At 44.0% G+C, this 20,052-nt stretch overlaps 1 protein-coding gene across 2 annotated transcripts; it reads left to right on the plus strand.

The window, feature by feature from the left end:
• Window positions 1-4,356: 4,356 nt before the first annotated feature.
• Window positions 4,357-16,647, plus strand: LOC119948926 (serpin B6-like). Of its 2 annotated transcripts, none has more exons than XM_038770482.1 (7): window positions 4,357-4,451; window positions 12,756-12,933; window positions 13,716-13,853; window positions 14,156-14,273; window positions 14,876-15,018; window positions 15,257-15,412; window positions 16,243-16,647. In XM_038770482.1, exons 2-7 carry the CDS (start codon window positions 12,766-12,768, stop codon window positions 16,645-16,647), a joined length of 1,128 nt encoding a protein of 375 aa, XP_038626410.1. In that variant the 5' UTR covers window positions 4,357-4,451; window positions 12,756-12,765. The 2 variants fall into 2 exon arrangements, with proteins under 2 accessions (XP_038626410.1, XP_038626411.1); XM_038770483.1 differs by having other exon boundaries at window positions 4,358-4,451; window positions 12,753-12,933.
• The last annotated feature ends 3,405 nt before the right edge of the window (window positions 16,648-20,052 follow it).

Here is a 20,052-nt window from a genome sequence, read left to right on the forward strand (position 1 = left end):
AGCGCTTAGTACAGTGCTCTGCACATAGTAAGTGCTCAATAAATACGATTGATGATGATGATGATGATTTGAGGAGAAAGGCAGGACATGGGGCTAGGAGTCGGCGACCAGACAGTAGAGATGGAGGCCCAGCGAGAAGGTTAGCACCAGAGGAGCGAAGTGAGGAAGGAGGGGACAGGGTGGTGGAATGCTTTAAAGATCATTAAAGATTAAGATTAAAAATTATTGGCCCCCCAGGAGCCCTAGTGTGAGAAGGGGAAGGCTTTGCCATGGTTTATGGGGTGCTGGTCTCTGCCCGTACTTTACTTGTCATTCATTCATTGAATCGTATTTATTGAGCGCTGTACTAAGCGCTCGGGAAGTACAAGTTGGCAACATATAGAGACTTTCCCTACCTAACAGCGGGCCCACAGTCTAGAAGGGGGAGACAGACAACAATACATATTAACAAAATAAATAGAATAAATATGTACAAGTAAAATCAATAGAGTAATAAATATGTACAAACATATATACTTATATACAGGTGGTGCGGGGAAGGGAAAGAGGTAAGGTGGGGGATGGGGAGGGGAGAGGAAGGAGGGGGCTCAGTGTGGGAAGGCCTCCTGGAGGAGGTGAGCTCTCAGTAGGGCTTTGAAGAGAGGAAGAAAGCTAGCTTGTTGGATCAATCAATCAATCAATCGTATTGAGCGCTTACTGTGTGCAGAGCACTGTACTAAGTGCTTAGTGGATGTGCATTTCAGGCCAGGGAGATGACATGGGCCAGGGGTCAATGGGGGTCGACGGTGGGACAGGCGAGAACGAGGCACGGTGAGGAGATTAGATGCAGAGGAGCAGATTGCACCAGGGAATAATAATATTAATGGTATTACGCACTTACTATGTGCCAAGCACTGTTCTAAGCGCTGGGGGAGGTAGAAGGTGATCAGGTTGTCCCACACGGGGCTCTCCGTCTTAACCCCCATTTTACAGATGGGGTAACAGGCGCAGAGAAGTGAGGTGACTTGTCCAAAATCACACAGCAGATCGGGGCGGAGGTGGGATTAGAACTCAGGACCTCTGACTCCCAACCCTGGGCTCTTTCCTCTAAGCCAAGTTGGACACCTGAAAGAAAACCTTGTCGTGCAAGAACGAATTGTGCCAGGGGGTGGAGGCCAAGGACTGTCTAGATAGGCTACCCTGGTGGGGAAATCCCATTTCTGGTTGGATTGTTTTCGAGGCCCAGGGACAAGATAATCATAATTAAGATCCGATGTGGCTCTCACAAGCTGTTAAGGTGGCCCCACATTCGTTCATTCATTCAGTCGTATTTATGGAGCCCTTAACTGTGTGCAGAGCACTGTACTAAGCGCTTGGGAAGCACAATACAGCAAATAAAGAGAGACAATCCCTGTCCACAACGGGCCTTGCCCAAGATCACCCAGCAGACAGGTGGCGGAGCCGGGATCAGAACCCGAGTCCTCCTGATTCCCAGTTCCGTGCTTAATAATAATAATAATAATAATAATAATAATAATAATAACAATAAATTGCAGAAACATTATGTATTGTATAATAATTATATAATATAATATTATATACATATTATATATATGATATTATGTATATATGCAGAAGCATTATATATTATATAATATAATATAATAATTATATAATATAATATTATATTATATTATTACAGTATAATATATATAGTATTATATATATTACAGTATAATATAATATAATAATTATATAATATAATATAATATTATATTATTATTATATTATATTATATTACAGTATATTATAGTAAATAATACTTACTAAGCGCATGCTATGTGCCAAGCACTGTTGTGAGCACTGGGGTAGATACAATCAATCAACCAATCAATCGTATTTATTGAGCGCTTACTGTGTGCACAGCACTGGACTAAGCGCTTGGGAAGTACAAGTTGGCAACATCTAGAGACAGTCCCTACCCAACAGTGGGCTCACAGTCTAGAAGGGGGAGACAGAGAACAAAACCAAACACATTAACAAAATAAAATAAATAGAATACATGTGTACAAGTAAAATAAATAAATTAATTAATAGAGCAGGTTGTCCCACGTGGGGCTCACAGTCTTCATCCCCAATTGACAGATTTGGGAACTGAGGCCCACAGAAGTGAATAATAATAATAATAATGGTATTAAGCGTTTACTATGTGCCAAGCACTGTTCTAAGTGATGAAGCAGATCCCAGGTGATCGGGTTGCCCCACATGGCGCTCACAGTCTTCATCCCCACTTGACAGATGAGGGAACTGAGGCCCAGAAAAGTGAATAATAATAATAATAATAATGGTATTAAGCATTTACTATGTGCCAAGCACTGTTCTAAGCATTGGAGCAGATCCAAGGTCATAAGGTTGTCCCACGTGGGGCTCACAGTCTTCATCCCCATTTGACAGATGAGGGAACTGAGGCCCAGAGAAGTGAATAATAATAATTATGATAATAATGATAGTATTTATTAAGTGCTTACTATGTGATGATGATGGCATTTATTAAGCACTTACTATGTGCAAAACACTGTTCTAAGCACTGGGGAGGTTACAAGGTGATCAGGTTGCCCCCGGGGGGGCTCACAGTCTTAATCCCCATTTTCCAGATGAGGTAACTGAGGCCCAGAGAAGTTAATAATAATAATAATAATAATAATGGCATTCATTAAGTGCTTACTATGTGCAAAGCACTGTTCTAAGCGCTGGGGAGGTTACAAGGTTATCAGGGTGTCCCACTGGGAGCTCACAGTCTTATTCCCCATTTTCCAGATGAGGTAACTGAGGCCCAGAGAAGTGAAGTGACTTGCCCAATGTCTCACAGCTGACAATTGGCGGAGCCGGGGGCTTGAACCCATGACCTCTTTCCCCCTTCTAGGCTGTGAGCCCGCTGTTGGGTAGGGACCTTCTCTATCTGTTGCCAACTTGTACTTCCCCAGCGCTTACTACAGTGCTCTGCACACAGTAAGCACTCAATAAATACGAATGAATGAAGGAATGAGTCCAGAGCCTGGCCTCTTTCCCCTGAGCCACGCTACTTCCCCCCAGTGCTTAGAACAGTGCTTGGCACATAGTAAGCGCTTAACAAAGACCATCATTATTCTTGTTCCTTCCTCTCCCCCTCTTCCCCCTCCATCCCCCATCTTACCTCCTTCCCTTCCCCACAGCACCTGTATATATGTATATATGTTTGTACATATTTATTACTCCCCCCATCTTACCTCCTTCCCTTCCCCACAGCACCTGTATATATGTATATATGTTTGTACATATTTATTACTCTATTTATTTATTTTACTTGTACATATCTATTCTATTTCTTTTATTTTGTTAGTACGTTTGGTTTTGTTCTCTGTCTCCCCCTTTTAGACTGTGAGCCCACTGTTGGGTAGGGACCGTCTCTATATGCTGCCAACTTGGACTTCCCAAGCGCTTAGTCCAGTGCTCTGCACACAGTAAGCGCTCAGTAAATACGACTGATGATGATGATGATCTTACCTCCTTCCCTTCCCCACAGCACCTGTATATATGTATATATGTTTGTACATATTTATTACTCCCCCCATCTTACCTCCTTCCCTTCCCCACAGCACCTGTATATATGTATATATGTTTGTACATATTTATTACTCTATTTATTTATTTATTTATTTTACCTGTACATATCTGTTCTATTTCTTTTATTTTGTTAGTATGTTTGGTTTTGTTCTCTGTCTCCCCCTTTTAGACTGTGAGCCCACTGTTGGGTAGGGTTTTGTCTCTGTTGCCAACTTGTATTTCCCAAGCGCTTAGTACAGTGCTCTGCACACAGTAAGCGCTCAATAAATACGATTGATGATGATGATGATGATGATCTTACCTCCTTCCTGTCCCCACAGCACCTGTATATATGTATATATGTTTGTACATATTTATTACTCCCCCATCTTACCACCTTCCCTTCCCTACAGCACCTGTATATATGTTTGTACATATTTATTACTCCCCCATCTTACCTCCTTCCCTTCCCCACAGCACCTGTATATATGTGTATATGTTTGTACATATTTATTACTCTATTTATTTTACTTGTACACATCTATTCTATTTTATTTTGTTAGTATGTTTGGTTCTGTTCTCCGTCTCCCCCTTTTAGACTGTTGGGTAGGGACTGTCTCTAGATGCTGCCAACTTGGACTTCCCAAGCGCTTAGTCCAGTGCCCTGCACACAGTAAGCGCTCAATAAATACGATTGATTGATTGATTGATTGTTCTATTTAGGGAGGATGGCTGGGTTGGTCCCTTTAAGGGGCGCGTCCAGGGAGGTCTGACTCAGTCGCCCAGGCCGCTCCCGGGCCTATCCCTCTTCCAGCCGCTCCCCTATCCCGGGATAACACCACCAGTCCCGATCCTGGCACCGACACCTTCACCAGCGACCGCACAACCCGGTGGGTGAGCCTTGGCACCGTTGCTTTCGCACATCGGTCGTATTTGCTGGATGTACCGGGTGCTCTGTACTAAGCGCTGCGTGGCGTAGAAGCAGCGTGGCCTAGGGGCAAGAGCCTGGGCTTGGACGTCGGGGGGATGTGGGTTCTAATCCCGACCCCCGCCCCTTGTCTGCTGGGTGACTTTGCTCCAGTCACTTCACTTCTCTGTGCCTCAGTTACTTCCTCTGTAAAATGGGGTTGAATAATAATAATAATAATAATGGCATTTATTAAGCGCTTACCATGTGCAAAGCACTGCTCTAAGCGCTGGGGAGGTTACAGGGTGATCAGGTTGTCCCACGGGGGGCTCACAGTCGGAATCCCCATTTGACAGATGAGGGAACTGAGGCCCAGAGAATCAATCAATCGTATTTATTGAGCTCTTACTGTGTGCAGAGCACTGTACTAAGCGCTTGGGAAGTACAAGTTGGCAACATATAGAGACGGTCCCTACCCAACAGTGGGCTCACAGTCTAAAAGGGCTGAGAAGTGAAGTGGCTTGCCCAAAGTCACGCAGCTGACAAGTGAGCCCACTGTTGGGTGGGGACCGTCTTTATATGTTGCCAACTTATACTTCCCGAGAGCTTAGTACAGTGCTCTGCACGCAGTAAGCGCTTAATGAATACGATTGAATGAATGAAGTGGCGGAGTCGGGATTTGAACCCATGACCTCTGACTCCAAAGCCCAGGCTCTTGCCACTGATCCGCACTGCTTCTCTGATGATGAAGACTGTGAGCCCCATGTGGGACAACCTCACTACCCTGTATCTACCCCAGCGCTTAGAACAGTGCTTGACCCGTAGCACGCGCTTAATAAATATCATTATAATTATTATTAGAGCACGGAACTGAGAGTCAGACGGACACGGGTTCTAATCTCAGCTCTGCCACCTGTCTGCTGGGTGATCTTGGGCAAAGCCCGTCGTGGACAGGGATTGTCTCTCTTTATTTGCTGTATTGTACTCCCAATCGCTTAGTACAGTGCTCTGCACACAGTTAAGCGCTCCATAAATACGATTGAATGAAGAACTTCACTTCTCTGGGCCTCAGTAATAATAATAGTACTTGTTGAGCACTTACTATGTGCAAAGCACTGTTCTAAGCGCTATAAAATGGGGATTGGGAATGTGAGCCCTGTTTTGGACAAGGCCTGTGTCCAACTTGTTTGCTTGGATAATAATAATAATAGCATTTATTAAGCGCTTACTATGTGCAAAGCACTGTTCTAAGCGCTGGGGGGTTACAAGGTGATCAGGTTGTCCCACGGGGGGCTCACAGTCTTCATCCCCATTTTACAGATGAGGGAACTGAGGCCCAGAGAAGTTAAGTGACTCGGCCAAAGTCACACAGCTGACAGTTGGCGGAGCCAGGATTTGAACCCACGACCTCTGACTCCAAAGCCCGGGCTCTTTCCACTGAGCCACGCTGCTTCTCTTGGATCCACCCCAGCACTTAGTACAGTGCCTGCCACATAGTAAGCGCTTAACAAGTACCAGAATTATTATTATTATTATTATTATTATTATTATTATGAGAGGACACATTCCATACAGAGCCTCATTTTGTGCTTTGCAATAACATTAGTAAAGCAGCGTGGCCTAGCGGATAGAGCACGGGCTTGGGAGTCAGAAGGACCAGATTTCTAATCCTGTCCCCGCCACTTGACTGTTTGGTGGCCTTGGGCAAATTACTTCACTGCTCTGGGCCTCAGTTCCCTCATTTGTAAAATGGGGTTTAAGATTATGAGCCCCATGTGGGGCCTGGAATGGGTCCAACCTGATGGGCTAGTATTTGTATTGTAAGGGCTCGATAAATGTCATTGATTGATTGATTGATTGGTCTACCCCAGCGCTTAGTGCCCGGCACATAGTAAGTGCTTAACAAATACCATAAAAAAATTGAGAGAGGATGGAGGAAGGGAGGAAGGAGGAGGAAGAGCAGCATGCAGAGTTTGGGGGGGGGTGGGGGGGCAGAACCTCGTTGGACTGGCGTCTCCTGTTTTTCCGTGCCCTGGAAAAAGAGGAAATAATTCTACTAGGTCCCCTCAGGGTGTGGCACAAACATACTTAAAACATATGCCTAGTTTCAAAACACAGCCCACATGCAGCATAAAAAAACACCGTGGTTTAGTGGAAAGAGTACGGGCTTGGGAGTCAGAGGGTGTGGTTTCTAATTCTGTTCTGTCACTTAGCTTTGTGACCTTGGGCAAGGCACTTAACTTTTCTGTGCTTCAGTTACCTCATCTGTAAAATGGGGATTAAAAATGTGAGCCTCACGTGGGACAATCTCATTACTTTGTATTTACCTTGTATTTACTGCTTAGAACAGTGTTTGGTACATAGTAAGTGCTTAACAAATACAATTATTATTATTCACTCATTCAATTCATTGTCGTATTTATTAACACTTACTGTGTGAACAGCACTGTACTAAGCATTTGGGGGAGTACAATGCAACAATAAACAGACACCTTCCCTGCCCACAACGAATTTACAGTCTAGAGTAGCATGGCTTAGCGAATAGAGCAGCACTTATTGTGAGGAACATTCTAAAATATAACGAAATGGCATTATCCAAATGTTTCCAGGAGCTGTTTTCCCGAACATAGGGGAGTCCATAGCTGCTGTTTGGCTTCCCGTAAATTTAAAAGTTCATTTCAGGCTCTGCATGGGCTGGGCCTGAGAGATGGCTGAAGGCTGGACTGAGCTATTGACACACACACACACACACACACACACACACACACACACACACACACACACACACACACACACACACACACACACACACACACACACACACACACACACCCCCCCCCCCCCCCCCCCCCCCCCCCATGGACCCGCAGGAAGGAGGAGGGGACATTTTTGGCCCTTCTCTATTTGGCCCTTCTATCTCTATTAGCGCTTATTACAGTGCTCTGCACATAGTAAGCGCTCAATAAATACGATTGATGATGATCACCTGAGAGAGATGAAAGTTTAAAAAAAAAAACCGGCACAATTTTGAGTTTACAATTTTGAGTTTATCTGCTGCCCTCCCATTCTCCTCCACCACGCCAGACATTCATTGCTTAGATTAACATTGAATTTAGTTAGAATTTGGCTTCCTTTTGAGGTTTGTTTTGTGAGAAGTTTGGTAACTGTTAAAATGTTCACAGCTGGGTGTGGATCAACAACAGAAAACTGCACATAGCCCCTTGTTGGAAGCCCACAGACAGCTACTTGCAAACTAAATTAAATTATGCCCTTTCAAATCAGTTTGTTGTCAAAATCCTAAATTGTTTTGCATACGGCTGACTGGACAAGAAAGTCGGCTCTACAGTCATGGTTCCTTAAAGGGGAGATGAATGCAGTGTGTCAGATGTTTAACACTCTTGGAGAATGAAGGATTGTTTTTTCCCCCACAGTGTGTAAGTGGTCATCAACTTCCAGAATACAACAGGGCAAGTTCAAATTCAGACTTTAGATCACTAATTGAATCCTGGTCTTTGCTGGTCTGGGATGTTTAGAGAGCTCAGGTTGGTTTCTGGATGCACCCTGAAAAAAAATATGGCCCGTAACCTTTGGTTAAGGATGTACTGCACCTTTGATTTGTCACAATACAATTATCATGTAACTGGATCACTTATCAGCCCATATAATAGTTGGGTGTGATCTTCCGTGTCCCATATAATTATTGGGTGGGATATTCAGTGTAGGTAAAGCTTTTGCAATTGGTATCAAAGTTAGTAGAGATAAGAGAGCAATGCACCCTTCACTTTACTGAAATGCATCCCTTTAAAAGTAAATACAGTCCCTTGTCTGCTCTGTGACCTTGGAGGATGAGGCATGGCATAGTGGGTAGAGTTTGGGCCTGGGAATCAGAAGGTCATGGGTGCTAATCCCTACTCTGCTACTTGATTGCTGTGTGACCTTGGGCAAGTTACTTCACTTCTCTGGGCCTCAGTGACCTCATCTGTAAAATGGGATTGAGACCGTGAGTCAATCAATCAATCAATCGTATTTATTGAGCGCTTACTATGTGCAGAGCACTGTACTAAGCGCTTGGGAAGTACAAATTGGCAACATATAGAGACAGTCCCTACCCAACAGTGGGCTCACAGTCTAAAAGGGGGAGACAGAGAACAAAACCAAACATACTAACAACATAAAATAAATAGAATAGATATGCACAAATAAAATAAATAAATAAATAGAGTAATAAATATGTACAACCATATATACATATATACAGGTGCTGTGGGGAAGGGAAGGAGGTAAGATGGGGGCGATGGAGAGGGGGACGAGGGGGAGAGGAAGGAAGGGGCTAAGTCCCAGTCCTATCTGGGACAGGGACTTCATCCAACCCGATTCAGTTGTATCCACCCCAGTGCCTAGCACTTAATAAGCACTTAACAAATATCATTTTTATTATCATTATTATAATTGTTAACTTCTCTTTGCCTCAGGTACCTCATTTATAAAATGGGGATTAAGACTGTGTGCCCCATGTGGGACATGGACTGTGTCCAACCTGATTAGCCTGTATTTACGTCAGCTGTTACTTCAGGGCCTGGCTCATAATAAACTCTTACAAAATACAATAAAAAAAAGTAAGAAGCAGCATGGCACAGTGAATAGAGCGTGGGCCTGGGATGTAGGAGGACTTGGATTGTAATCCTTACTCTGCCATTTCTCTGCTATGTGACCGTGGGCAGGTCGCCTAAACTTCTCTATACCTCAGTAACTACACCTGTAAAATGAGGATTAAGACAGCCAGCCCCAAGTGGGACATGGACTATGTCCATTCTGATTAGCTTGTCTCTACCCCAGCATTTAGTACAGTGCTTAGCATATAATCACTTAAGAAATACCATTTCTTTTTTTAAAAAAGGAAGGCTATACTCCATCAATTAGCCAAGCAAGGAAGAAATTATTTATAATTTCTCAACACCCTCTCTAGATTCAGAGAAATTTCAGGAACTGACTGTGCTGTTTATTCTGTGGCAGAATACCACCAACCCTTAATATAAAGTCCCAAAGAAAATCCTAGCAGCAACAACTGAGTGAAGGCTTTCCAGTAAACAACAACTTCCCTTTGTTCTGGTACCCTAGCACCTGTTTTTTTTTTCTTTTATTTCCCTTGGGGACTACTGATCTGAAAGGATTGTTTTGCAGATCGTTGATCTTTTTTTTTTAATCTTTCAGAGAGTCTGTGGGTATGAAGTCAAAGAACTTCATTTGAAAAATAAAGTATAAGCGTAGTCGTCTGTTTTTGCCCCCTGCAGAACGTTTGTCCTCAGTGGTTTCAGGACCTGCCATTTCTCATACCAGTTGCTTTTGATATTTCTTCCTCTGTGTCTGGGAAGTGGAAGCTAGCCGATGATGATGAAGGCGTGTTTTACATGGGGAAGTTGCCGTCTGTAGCTCCGCCAACCCTCTTCCCCCAAAGCCCACTCCCTCATGCCCCTCCTTCCCTTTTCTTCCTTTGTAACCAGGAAGAAGTGAATCATGAATACGTGGTAAGCCCAGACTTCTTAATTGTGGCAACAAAATAGTCGTCATAGGTTTATCAGAATTATATGACGTTTTGAAAGCCTTAATGCAAATAGAAATTCATAGAGTGGACTTTAAGCCGAGCAAGATTTAAAATGTACTAGCTTTCATTATCATCAGTGGTATTTATTGAGCACTTACTGTGTGCAGAGTACTGTACTAATTGTTTGGGAGCATACATACACCACAAGAGTTGGTAGATACCTTCCCTGTCCACAGCGAGCTTATGGTCTACATGAGGAGAACTTTCCTGGGGTTAGGGCTATGAACAAATTATCAGTGGCACTTGTACTACTTTGCAAGAGACCAAGAGAATAATGAAAGCAAGAAGATGCTGCTTTATGGACTCAGATGCTAAAAATATTAAATACGGAAACTAAGTCATTTGTCACAGTGCTAGATTTAAATAACCCTCCCTAAAATCAGGCATAAGATATCAGTGGTTCACAGTTATGATTTCAGGACTCCAGTTTTATAGAGAACTTTAAAACTGGGAGGTTTTCACATGGGGTTTTTCTAGTTTCAGAGGTTTTCCCCACGTGTCTCCCAACTCTGTTATATCGTACTCTCCCAAGCACTTAGCACTTAGCTCTGCACCCAGTAAGCGCTCAATAAATATGATTGATGAATTGATTATTGAGGACTTAACTATGTGCACAGCACTATACTAAGTGCTTGGGAGACTGCCATTCAAATGTTCCTTGCCCACAGGAAACGTACACTTTAACTAGGCCCTCATCCCATTGCGGTCCCAGGTCCAGTGAGGTCCTGGCTTGGAAGCCCCAGATAAGCCCACATTTAATTGTCTTTTCAGAGACAGGGGTCAGAGAAGGGCATATAAAGCTCCACCTCTGTGCTAAAGTGGGTCAGATGGGTGTCAGGGGAAAAAACTGGCTTGTAAAAATTAATGACACTTTAGGAAAATCAACGACCCGCCCCCATCCCAGTAGCACTTCTGCACATATCTTTAAACTATATTGCGTCCCCACACTTGTAATTTATTCTAGTATTTCATCATCAATCGTATTTATTGAGCGCTTACTGTGTGCAGAGCACTGTACTAAGCGCTTGGGAAGTACAAGTTGGCAACATATAGAGTAATGTTGTCCATGTCTTTATCCGTTCAAATGTTGGATGTATCATGTGTCTAATTGGAGTTCCTCTTTTACAACAGCTCTATGGAGGAGCTTTTAAAGCCGCCTAGCCATAGAAGGAGGGCATGGGGAGAGCGTCAAGATACTTTTTTGAAATACAGAACAGTAGGGAAGTGGAGCCGGAGGGACAGTGCTGGTTTTGTTCACGCCTCGCTCTCCTTTCCCGTGTAAGCCCCTTCCCCTGGCATGAACATTACCCCAGTCCAGCCTGGGCCTCCAACTAATTCAAGTGAATAATTAAGAGGTGTGGGTCATTCTATCTGACTCAGTGTTATCAGGCTCCATAGGTACAGAAATATTGATAGCTTGATTTATTGCTATCTGAGCAAGGGAGAGAATTGAGCTGGTCTTTTTATAATGATGGTAAATCATTAGCCATAGTGCCACCCAGTTTGCTTCTAAATAGGAAGCTGGGAAGGAAAAAGAAAAATGAACCCTTTTATAAAACAGAAAGGTTTAAGTTATGGATTAAATCCAGTCTGTATTTTCTTCAACTGAATTCATACCCAGTGAATGCTTGGTGGAGATCGGATTATTGGAACAGCAAAATCCATATAAAATCGCAGCAAAAAATAGAGATTTTTTTTATGTGTTACAAGCACTAAGATATGAGGGTAGATACGAGGTAATCAGGTTGGACATAGGCACTATCCCTGTCCCACATGGGGCTCACCATCTTAATCTCCATTTTACAGATGAGATAACTGAGGCACAGAGAAGTGAAGTGACTTGCCCAAGGGCACACAGCAGATATGTATCAGAGCTGGGATTCGAACCCACATCCTCTGATTCCCAGGCCCGTGCTCTTCCCACTAGGCTGTGCTGCTTCCTCCTTCCAAACGGCCAGTAGTTCTCTGCCCCCAGGAGAGTGAATGCTCCAGGAGGATTGATGATGATGCTGGATTGAAGATATCTTTGTTGGTTTTATGGTTCTTGTTAAGCACTTACCATGTGTCAAACATTGTTCTAAGTGCTGGGGTAACTAAGTTAATTAGGTCAAACACGGTCCCTATCCCGCAAGGGGACTCGGTCTTTCGTAAGAGGGAGAACAGGTATTGAATCCGTACTTACAGTTGAGAAAACTGAGCCACAGAGAAGTTAAGTGACTTGCCCAAGGTCCCACAGCAAGCAGTTGGCAGAGCCAGGTTTAGAACCTAGGTCCTCTGGTTCCCAGGCCTGTGCCCTTTCCAATAGGGAAGCAGCGTAGCATAGTGGTTAGACCCCGGGCCTTGGAGTCAGAAGGTCATGGGTTCTAATCCCGGGCCCACCACTTGTCTGCTGTATGGCCTTGGGCAAGTCACTTCATTTCTCTGTGTCTCAGTTACCTCATCTGTAAAGTGGGGATTAAGACTGTGAGCCCCATGCAGGACAGAAATTGTGACCAACCCAATTTGCTTGTGTCTACCCCTGTGCTTAGTACAGTGCCTGGCACATAGTAAGCGCATAACAAGTACCATGATTATTATTATCATTAGGCTTCTTGGGATGTCCAAAAAGCCTACTCCCTGGTACCTAGACTAATAGGTGATTAAAGCCTTGCGTTTTACAGAGTACCTTTCGTTTTCTCATAGCAGACTTCAAACCATGGATGCTCTCAGTGCAGCCAGCAGTACCTTTGCCTTAAACCTTTTGAAAACTCTAGGGGAGAAAGACCCCCTGCAAAATGTGATTTATTCTCCCATGAGTATCACTTCTGCCCTGGCCATGCTCCTCATGGGAGCAAAAGGAGATACCGCAGCTCAGCTGGCACAGGTAGGTCTGTCGGTTTTGAATGAAGGATTCCTGGCAGAGTGCCCACTTTTCATTTGGGGTGGGGTGGAGCAGTGAGGGAGCGGGGCCTGGGGAGAAAGAAGAGGAGGGATTGGGAGGAGAAGAGGAAGGAGGGAAAGGTACTCACAGGTCCTTCAACAACTGCCACTTCTGGATCTCTGCCGGGCATAGAGCTGGGTGTGGGTGGCACAGGGATGGAGGAGCTGAGGACCGAAGCCAGTTTTCACACTCCTGCCCCCGGTTTCAGCAGGAAGGGACCCCTCTGCCTGTTTGAGGGGACAATGGGAGCAGCTGGGGTACCTGGGCGCTGGACAGCTGGGCAGCTTTTTGGTCAAGAACTGGACCCCCGTTGGATCCCTGAGGCACCCAGATGGGGCAAGACGGGCATGTGCCTCTCCTCGTGAGACTGGGCAACTGCCCTCACCCAACCCCATGGCTACCGTGGAAACAGCTTCAGCATCCTTCTTCAGAGGATGCTAGGATTGTAGAGAGCTCCTTAAACCCTTTTCTCGGTGTTTAGTACAGTGCTTTGCTCACTGTGAGGGCTTAATAGTTACGACCACTGCCATTTATTTATGGAGGTAAATAGTTCATCATGTGGTGTCCCTATCCGGTTGGAATCCAAGAATCCAACCCATCTTTAAATCATTTTATTTCAGCTTTAAGATAGGAAAAAGACCGCGTTAATTTCAGCAGAAAGGTACGGTTTTTTTTTTTTATCAGAAGGACAGACCTGAAGGTTTTAATATTCTTTTTTTCAACAGGTGCTTGCATTAAACCAAGATGGAGAGTTTCACCGGGATTTTCAGTCTCTTCTCACTGAAATTAACAAATCGGGCACGCAGTACGTGCTTAAAACTGCCAACAGACTCTTTGGAGAAAAGAACTATGATTTCCTTTCTGTAAGTTGGAGTGATAATAGCCGTGTGGTGAAGTGTGGAGGGTGAAGTTGCTGGATGGCATAAACAAGTCCAGAAAAATTGGCTAAATTACAATAACAAAACATTTTGTGAACTTTCATTTTATGAGTTAATCCCTCCAAGAGGAGGATTGCATAACAGAGCCAATCATACAGTGAAAATATTATTTGTGCCTGTTGGAAATGTGAATTTTCCAGGTAATGGGATGAAATTTTACTTTCACAATCATAATTTAAAAACACCTGGGGTTTTTTATTTTTGTTTGTGTATTTTGTTTGTCCTAGTCTTTCAAAGAAGACTGTCTCAAGTTTTATAATGCAGAACTTGAACAGGTTAACTTTGCTCAAGCATCTGAGGAATCCAGAGAACACATAAATGCCTGGGTAGAAGGCAAGACTGAAGGTAAGAAATTCCTTCGGTCCATTTCCTGAGTGTTTTTGACAAGTAAGCACCCCTGTAGACCTGCAGACTTGTACACCTGTAGACCCCCATTCATCCTACATTCTGCCATCAGAGAGCTTTGAAATTGGCCTCCAACGACAACAACCTGCCTTTCCTCCTGGAAGACTTCCCTGATTAGTTCATTCAATTGTATTTATTGAGCACTTACTGTGTGCAGAGCAATGTACTAAGCGCTTCCGAACTATCTGTTATTTCAAACTCCCCTGGCCATTGATATATATTTGGTTTAAGAGTGCTATACATGCAGTCTACTCCACAATGTAAAAACCAAACCTGGTTCCTTTCTGACTTATCTCCCCACTAAAAAGGGACACCTCCGACGGGCGTGGAGTGCATCTAACCAAAGTCACATAAGACCCCTGAAATAGAACCACCCCTCACCAGGAATGTTCAAGAAATGATGAAGAATTTGCCTTCCAATATTTGACTCCGGTTGTAATCCTTACACTCAGTACAATTTAAATCCTAGTCCTGAATATATCTTGCTGTTTTCCTGCAAAGGGCATATGTCTGAGCAACAAATCTGTTTTCTTCTTTTCAAGGAAAAATTTCAGAGCTGTTATCTGCAGGATCCATTGACCCACTGACCAGACTGGTTCTTGTGAATGCCCTCTACTTCAAAGGAAAGTGGGACAAAGAGTTTAATAAAGAGCACACCCATGAGAGGTCCTTTAAAATCAGTAAGGTAGGGAAAACCTCTGTATGTCATGCAGCTGTGATTAAGAAATGAGGTGGAGGAAAATATTGACTGTGGTTGCTAAAACGTGTACCAATACTCCATGGCACAGAAATTCATATTTTCCTCATCTGGACCTTTCAGAATTTGGGTTCCATACAAAATCATTTTTAGGAAGTTAGAATGAACTCCAGTCTGCCTCTTTAAATAATCTGTTTTTGACTCTGTGGTTGTATTTTCTTTTTAGACTAAGGAAAAACCAGTTCAAATGATGTACAAGAAAGCTACCTTTAAAATTACCTTCATTGGAAATTTGTCCACCCAAATCCTGGAACTCCCTTATGTTGCCGAGGAGCTCAGTATGCTTATTATGCTTCCAAACGAGGACACAGACCTCAGCACGGTGAGATAGGGCAGGGAATGGGGTGTGCTAATCCTGGAAGGGGTTGTTCTGTTCCATGCGGTTCGTAGGGGTCAAACCCATCTCTTCCCTAGGGTTCAATTCAATTCTAGACAGGATGACCATCCCTAAATGTCTAGGGCTTAGAACAGTGCTTGGCACATAGTAAGTGCTTAACAAATACCGTTATTATTATTAATCGAGAACTTGATCAAGCAGTCAATCGAGCACCTGCTATCCAGAGTACTCTAATAATTATTATTGTTATTTTTATTTCCTTTTTATTTAGGGTATTTAAGCACTTACTATGTGCTCAGGCACTGTACTGAGCACGGGGGTAGATACAAGTCAATCAGGTTGGACACATTCTATGCCCCACATGGGATTCACTGTCTTAAGCAGCAGAGAAGCAGCAGGTCACGTCACGTCTCTGGGCCTCAGTTACCTCATCTGTAAAATGGAGATTAAGACGGTGAACCCCATGTGGGACAGGGACTGTGTCCAGCCTGATTAGTTTGTATCTACCCCGGCGCTTAGAACAGTGCTTGACACATAGTAAGTGCTTAACAAATACTGCTATTACTATTATTCTCTGCCTAAGCAGATAAAGGAGGATAAATAGGGAGGAGTGGAGAGATATGGAACCAGAGTCCAAGAGGAACTTTTCTTGTTCTGTTCCTATCCAGCCAACCATCAAGGGAGGGGGTGGAGGAGAAGGAAGGTAGAGCTAGAGAGAGAATGAGCCCCCTGTCCTGAGGGCATGGAGGGGCTAGCGTAACTGTGCCCATCTGAGCTGTCTCCCAGATCTAATGCTGAGCAACTCTTGTTTCCAGGTGGAGAAGGAACTTTCCTATGAGAAGTTTGTGGATTGGACCAACCCGGACATGATGGACAGTACCGAGGTGGAGGTTTCCCTTCCCAGGTTCAAACTGCAAGAGAACTACGACTTGAAGTCCGTCCTTAGCCGTTTGGGCATGAGCGATGCCTTTGAAGAAGGCAGGGCCAACTTCACCGGCATGTCCAGCAGAGGAGATCTGGCCCTGTCCACAGTCGTGCACCAGTCCTTTGTGGAGGTCAATGAGGAAGGCACCGAGGCAGCAGCTGCCACTGGAGCCGTCATGATGATGCGATGTGCAAGGAGGTCACCCAGATTCATCGCTGACCATCCTTTCCTTTTCTTCATCAGGCACAATGAAACAAACAGCATCCTATTCTGCGGCAGGGTCTGTTCCCCATAAAGAGATGCAGATACCGCCATAAAATCCTTCTCTCCGATCAGATTCCAACTCCCTGAAAGCCGCACCACGATATATCTGCCATCACAAATTGCCTTACCTAAATGGAAATAATCCAGAAATAGAATGATTGGTAAAGTGTTGTATAAATGAAAATGTGAGTTGTGTTGTGTGGGGTGGAGGGGTGAGGGTCAAAATTCACCCAACTGTAGATCAAGGGTTCAGTAGTACGCATCCACTCGCTGTCCAAGGCTGTTTCATTTGCAGTCTGTTAGTTCCTACATATTTTTTCTTCACCTAGAGACATGAACATCTTTACCGTAGTGCAACCTGAGATTCATTCATTCATTCAATTGTATTTATTGAGCGCTTACTGTGTGCAGAGCACTGTACTAAGTGCTTGGGAAGTACAAGTTTGCAGCATATAGAAACGGTCTCTGTTGTGTGTAATAAATGCCCGGGATGAGCTTATAAAGCAAAGGACTCTTAAATTTTATTTGAACAGAAGTGCAATGTGGAATTTAACATGCTCCTTGAATGTTCAGAAGATCACGTGCTCACATCCCTACCCCAAGCATCCATTTCTTTCTTAAGACACAGGAATAAAGTTTTTGGAACTCAGATTTTGAGTTGAATACTGGTTTACATAAGGGTCTGTGATTGTTCTTATTGAGAACTAAATAAATTCTATAAACCCTCTAGAGAAAGCAAAAGTTCCATGATTTTTCTGCCTCTCTCGTGTATTTCTTGTCTCCCTTTTCCTTCTTTCCTACCTCTTCCCCTCCGAGTTGGTTCTCCTTTTCCCTTCCCTCCTACTCATCCAGCCTCTTCCCCACACCAGCTTTTCCCTCACAGGTGACAGGCTATGAGCCCATTTCACTGACAAACTGAGACCGGAGTCATTTCAGGACCCTTCCTCGATACCAGGGCAGTGTGGTAAATAGGGTTGGCTTTTTCTTCCTGCTTAAATCTACCTTCGTAGAGCTCTATCTTGTGCCCTCAGAGGATGTCCCGAAAGAGATGCTGGGAGCGTGCTTGAAGCCAGAAACCCTCCCTTCCCACGAGAATTCCCCTCTGCCTGGCCACCTCCCTGGGAACAGCAATTTCAGGAGGGAGGTGTCGGATTTTAGGGGTAGGTTTTTGGGTCAGTAGCACAACCCCCAGATCCTTTCCATGGTGATGGCTCATAATAATAATAATAATAATAGCATTTATTAAGTGCTTACTATGTGCAGAGCACTGTTCTAAGCGCTGGGGAGGTTACAAGTCAATCAGGTTGTCCCACAGGGGGCTCACAGTTTTAATCCCCATTTTCCAGATGAGGTAACAGGCACAGAGAAGTTAAGTGACTCGCCCAACGTCACACAGCTGACAATCGGCGGAGCCGGGATTTGAACCCGTGACCTCTGACTCCAAAGCCCGGGCTCTTCCCACTGAGCCACGCTGCTTCTCTTATGTGCCACCCAGAACTGCGTGGCCTAGTGGATACAGCACGGGCCTGTGTGCCGGGACTACACTAAGCCCTGAAGAGGATACAAGCAAATTGGGTTGGACACAATCCCTCTCCCACATGGGGCTCATAGTCTTGATACCCATTTTACGGATAAGGTAAGAGGCCCAGAGAAGTTAGTCACTTGCCCAAGATCACTCACCAGACAAGCGGAGGAGCCGGAATTAAAACCCAATTCCTTCTGACTCCCAGCCCCTGGCTCTACCCACTAGGCCACACTGATAGGGAGGGTGGAGAAATTTTCTCTGTAGCCCAGTGAGCACACGGTGAGCACTCAATAAATAGGACTGAATGAATGAAAGATGTCCCAACCTTGTTGGGGCTTGGGCTTGCTAAAGACAGACAGGAGGATCAGTTGCTACAAAGTGAGGTCCACCAAAGATGGAGGAGCAGCAATCTTGGGGCACTGGCTGAACAAAATCACGCAAGAGGGATTTAGGTTACAAAAAAGAAATTGTAATGGGTTATCAAGGGAGATGCAAAAATTCTCTCCTGTCCGTCCTTGTGAGGACATTTCCTGATTAATCCCTCCACGTCGTCCCAAGGAGGTCACGAGTTCTAATCCCGGCTCTGCCACTAGTCTGCTGCGTGACCTTAGGGAAGTCATTTCACTTCTCTGGGCCTCAGTTCCCTCATCTGTAAAATGGGGATTGAGACTGTGAGCTCTACTTGGGAAAGGGATTGTGTCCAACCCAATTTACATGTATCCACCCCAGCACTTAGTACAGTGCCTGGCACATAGTAAGTGCTTAGCAAATGCCATTATCCATAAATCCTTCGTGAAAGTGAATGAGGAAGGCACAGAAGCAGCCGCTGCCACTGCAGTCCCAATCATGCTTTGCAGTTAAAGACCAGAACCAGAATTCACTGCCGACCATCCATTCCTATTCTTCATCCGGCACAACGCTACTGAAAGCATTCTGTTCTTTGGCCGATATTCTTCCCCATGAGGAGTAGTGGGTAAAAGTGTTTCCATCATCATCATCATCAATTGTATTTATTGAGCGCTTACTATGTGCAGAGCACTGTACTAAGCGCTTGGGAAGTACAAATTGGCAACATATAGAGACAGTCCCTACCCAACAGTGGGCTCACAGTCTAAAAGGGGGAGGCAGAGAACAAAACCAAACATACTAACAAAATAAAATATATAGAATAGATATGTACAAATAAAATAAATAAATTGAGTAAAAAAAATATGTACACACATATATTTCCAGCAAAATCCTCGAGCCCTTTCCCTGAGTCTGGGGATGTTTGCAGAATACTGTTTTATGCATTTTAACAAAATGGTTACTGAAAACATTTTTAATTTACTTCCTGGTCTTTTACAGTCCTAACGCTGCAGCTTGGCATTAATGCGTAAAGCAAAGTGTTAGAGCTCTTTCTCTGTCCGACAATAATGCTTGTGTGTGCCATCCCATCCCACCCCCCCCCATCTTACCTCCTTCCCTTCCCCACAGCACCTGTATATATGTATATATGTTTGTACATATTTATTACTCTATTTATTTATTTATTTATTTTACTTGTACATGTCTATTCTATTTATTTTATTTTGTTAGTATGTTTGGTTTCGTTCTCTGTCTCCCCCTTTTAGACTGTGAGCCCACTGTTGGGTAGGGACTGTCTCTATATGTTGCCAATTTGTACTTCCCAAGCGCTTAGTACAGTGCTCTGCACATAGTAAGCGCTCAATAAATATGATTAATGATGATGATGATGATGATAGTAAGTGCTTAATAAATGTCATTATTATTATTATTAATACGATTGGATGAATTGTACTCTCCCAAGGGTTTAGTGCAGTGCTCTGCACATAGTAAGTGCTCAATAAATACGATTGGATGAAACATCTTCTCCCAAGCGCTTAGTGCAATGCTCTGCACTCAGTAAGT

Source organism: Tachyglossus aculeatus, chromosome X3 (assembly GCF_015852505.1).
Source record: "Tachyglossus aculeatus isolate mTacAcu1 chromosome X3, mTacAcu1.pri, whole genome shotgun sequence".
NCBI classification, from domain to species: Eukaryota; Metazoa; Chordata; class Mammalia; order Monotremata; family Tachyglossidae; genus Tachyglossus; species Tachyglossus aculeatus.

Bases quoted from the DNA above. Each gene is read 5' to 3' on its own strand.
- LOC119948926 (XM_038770482.1), top strand. From the start codon at position 12,766: ATGGATGCTCTCAGTGCAGCCAGCAGTACCTTTGCCTTAAACCTTTTG. The intron at 14,274-14,875 runs GTAAGAAATTCC...CTTCTTTTCAAG, and splicing joins GGTAGAAGGCAAGACTGAAG to GAAAAATTTCAGAGCTGTTA. The intron at 15,019-15,256 runs GTAGGGAAAACC...TTTTCTTTTTAG, and splicing joins GGTCCTTTAAAATCAGTAAG to ACTAAGGAAAAACCAGTTCA.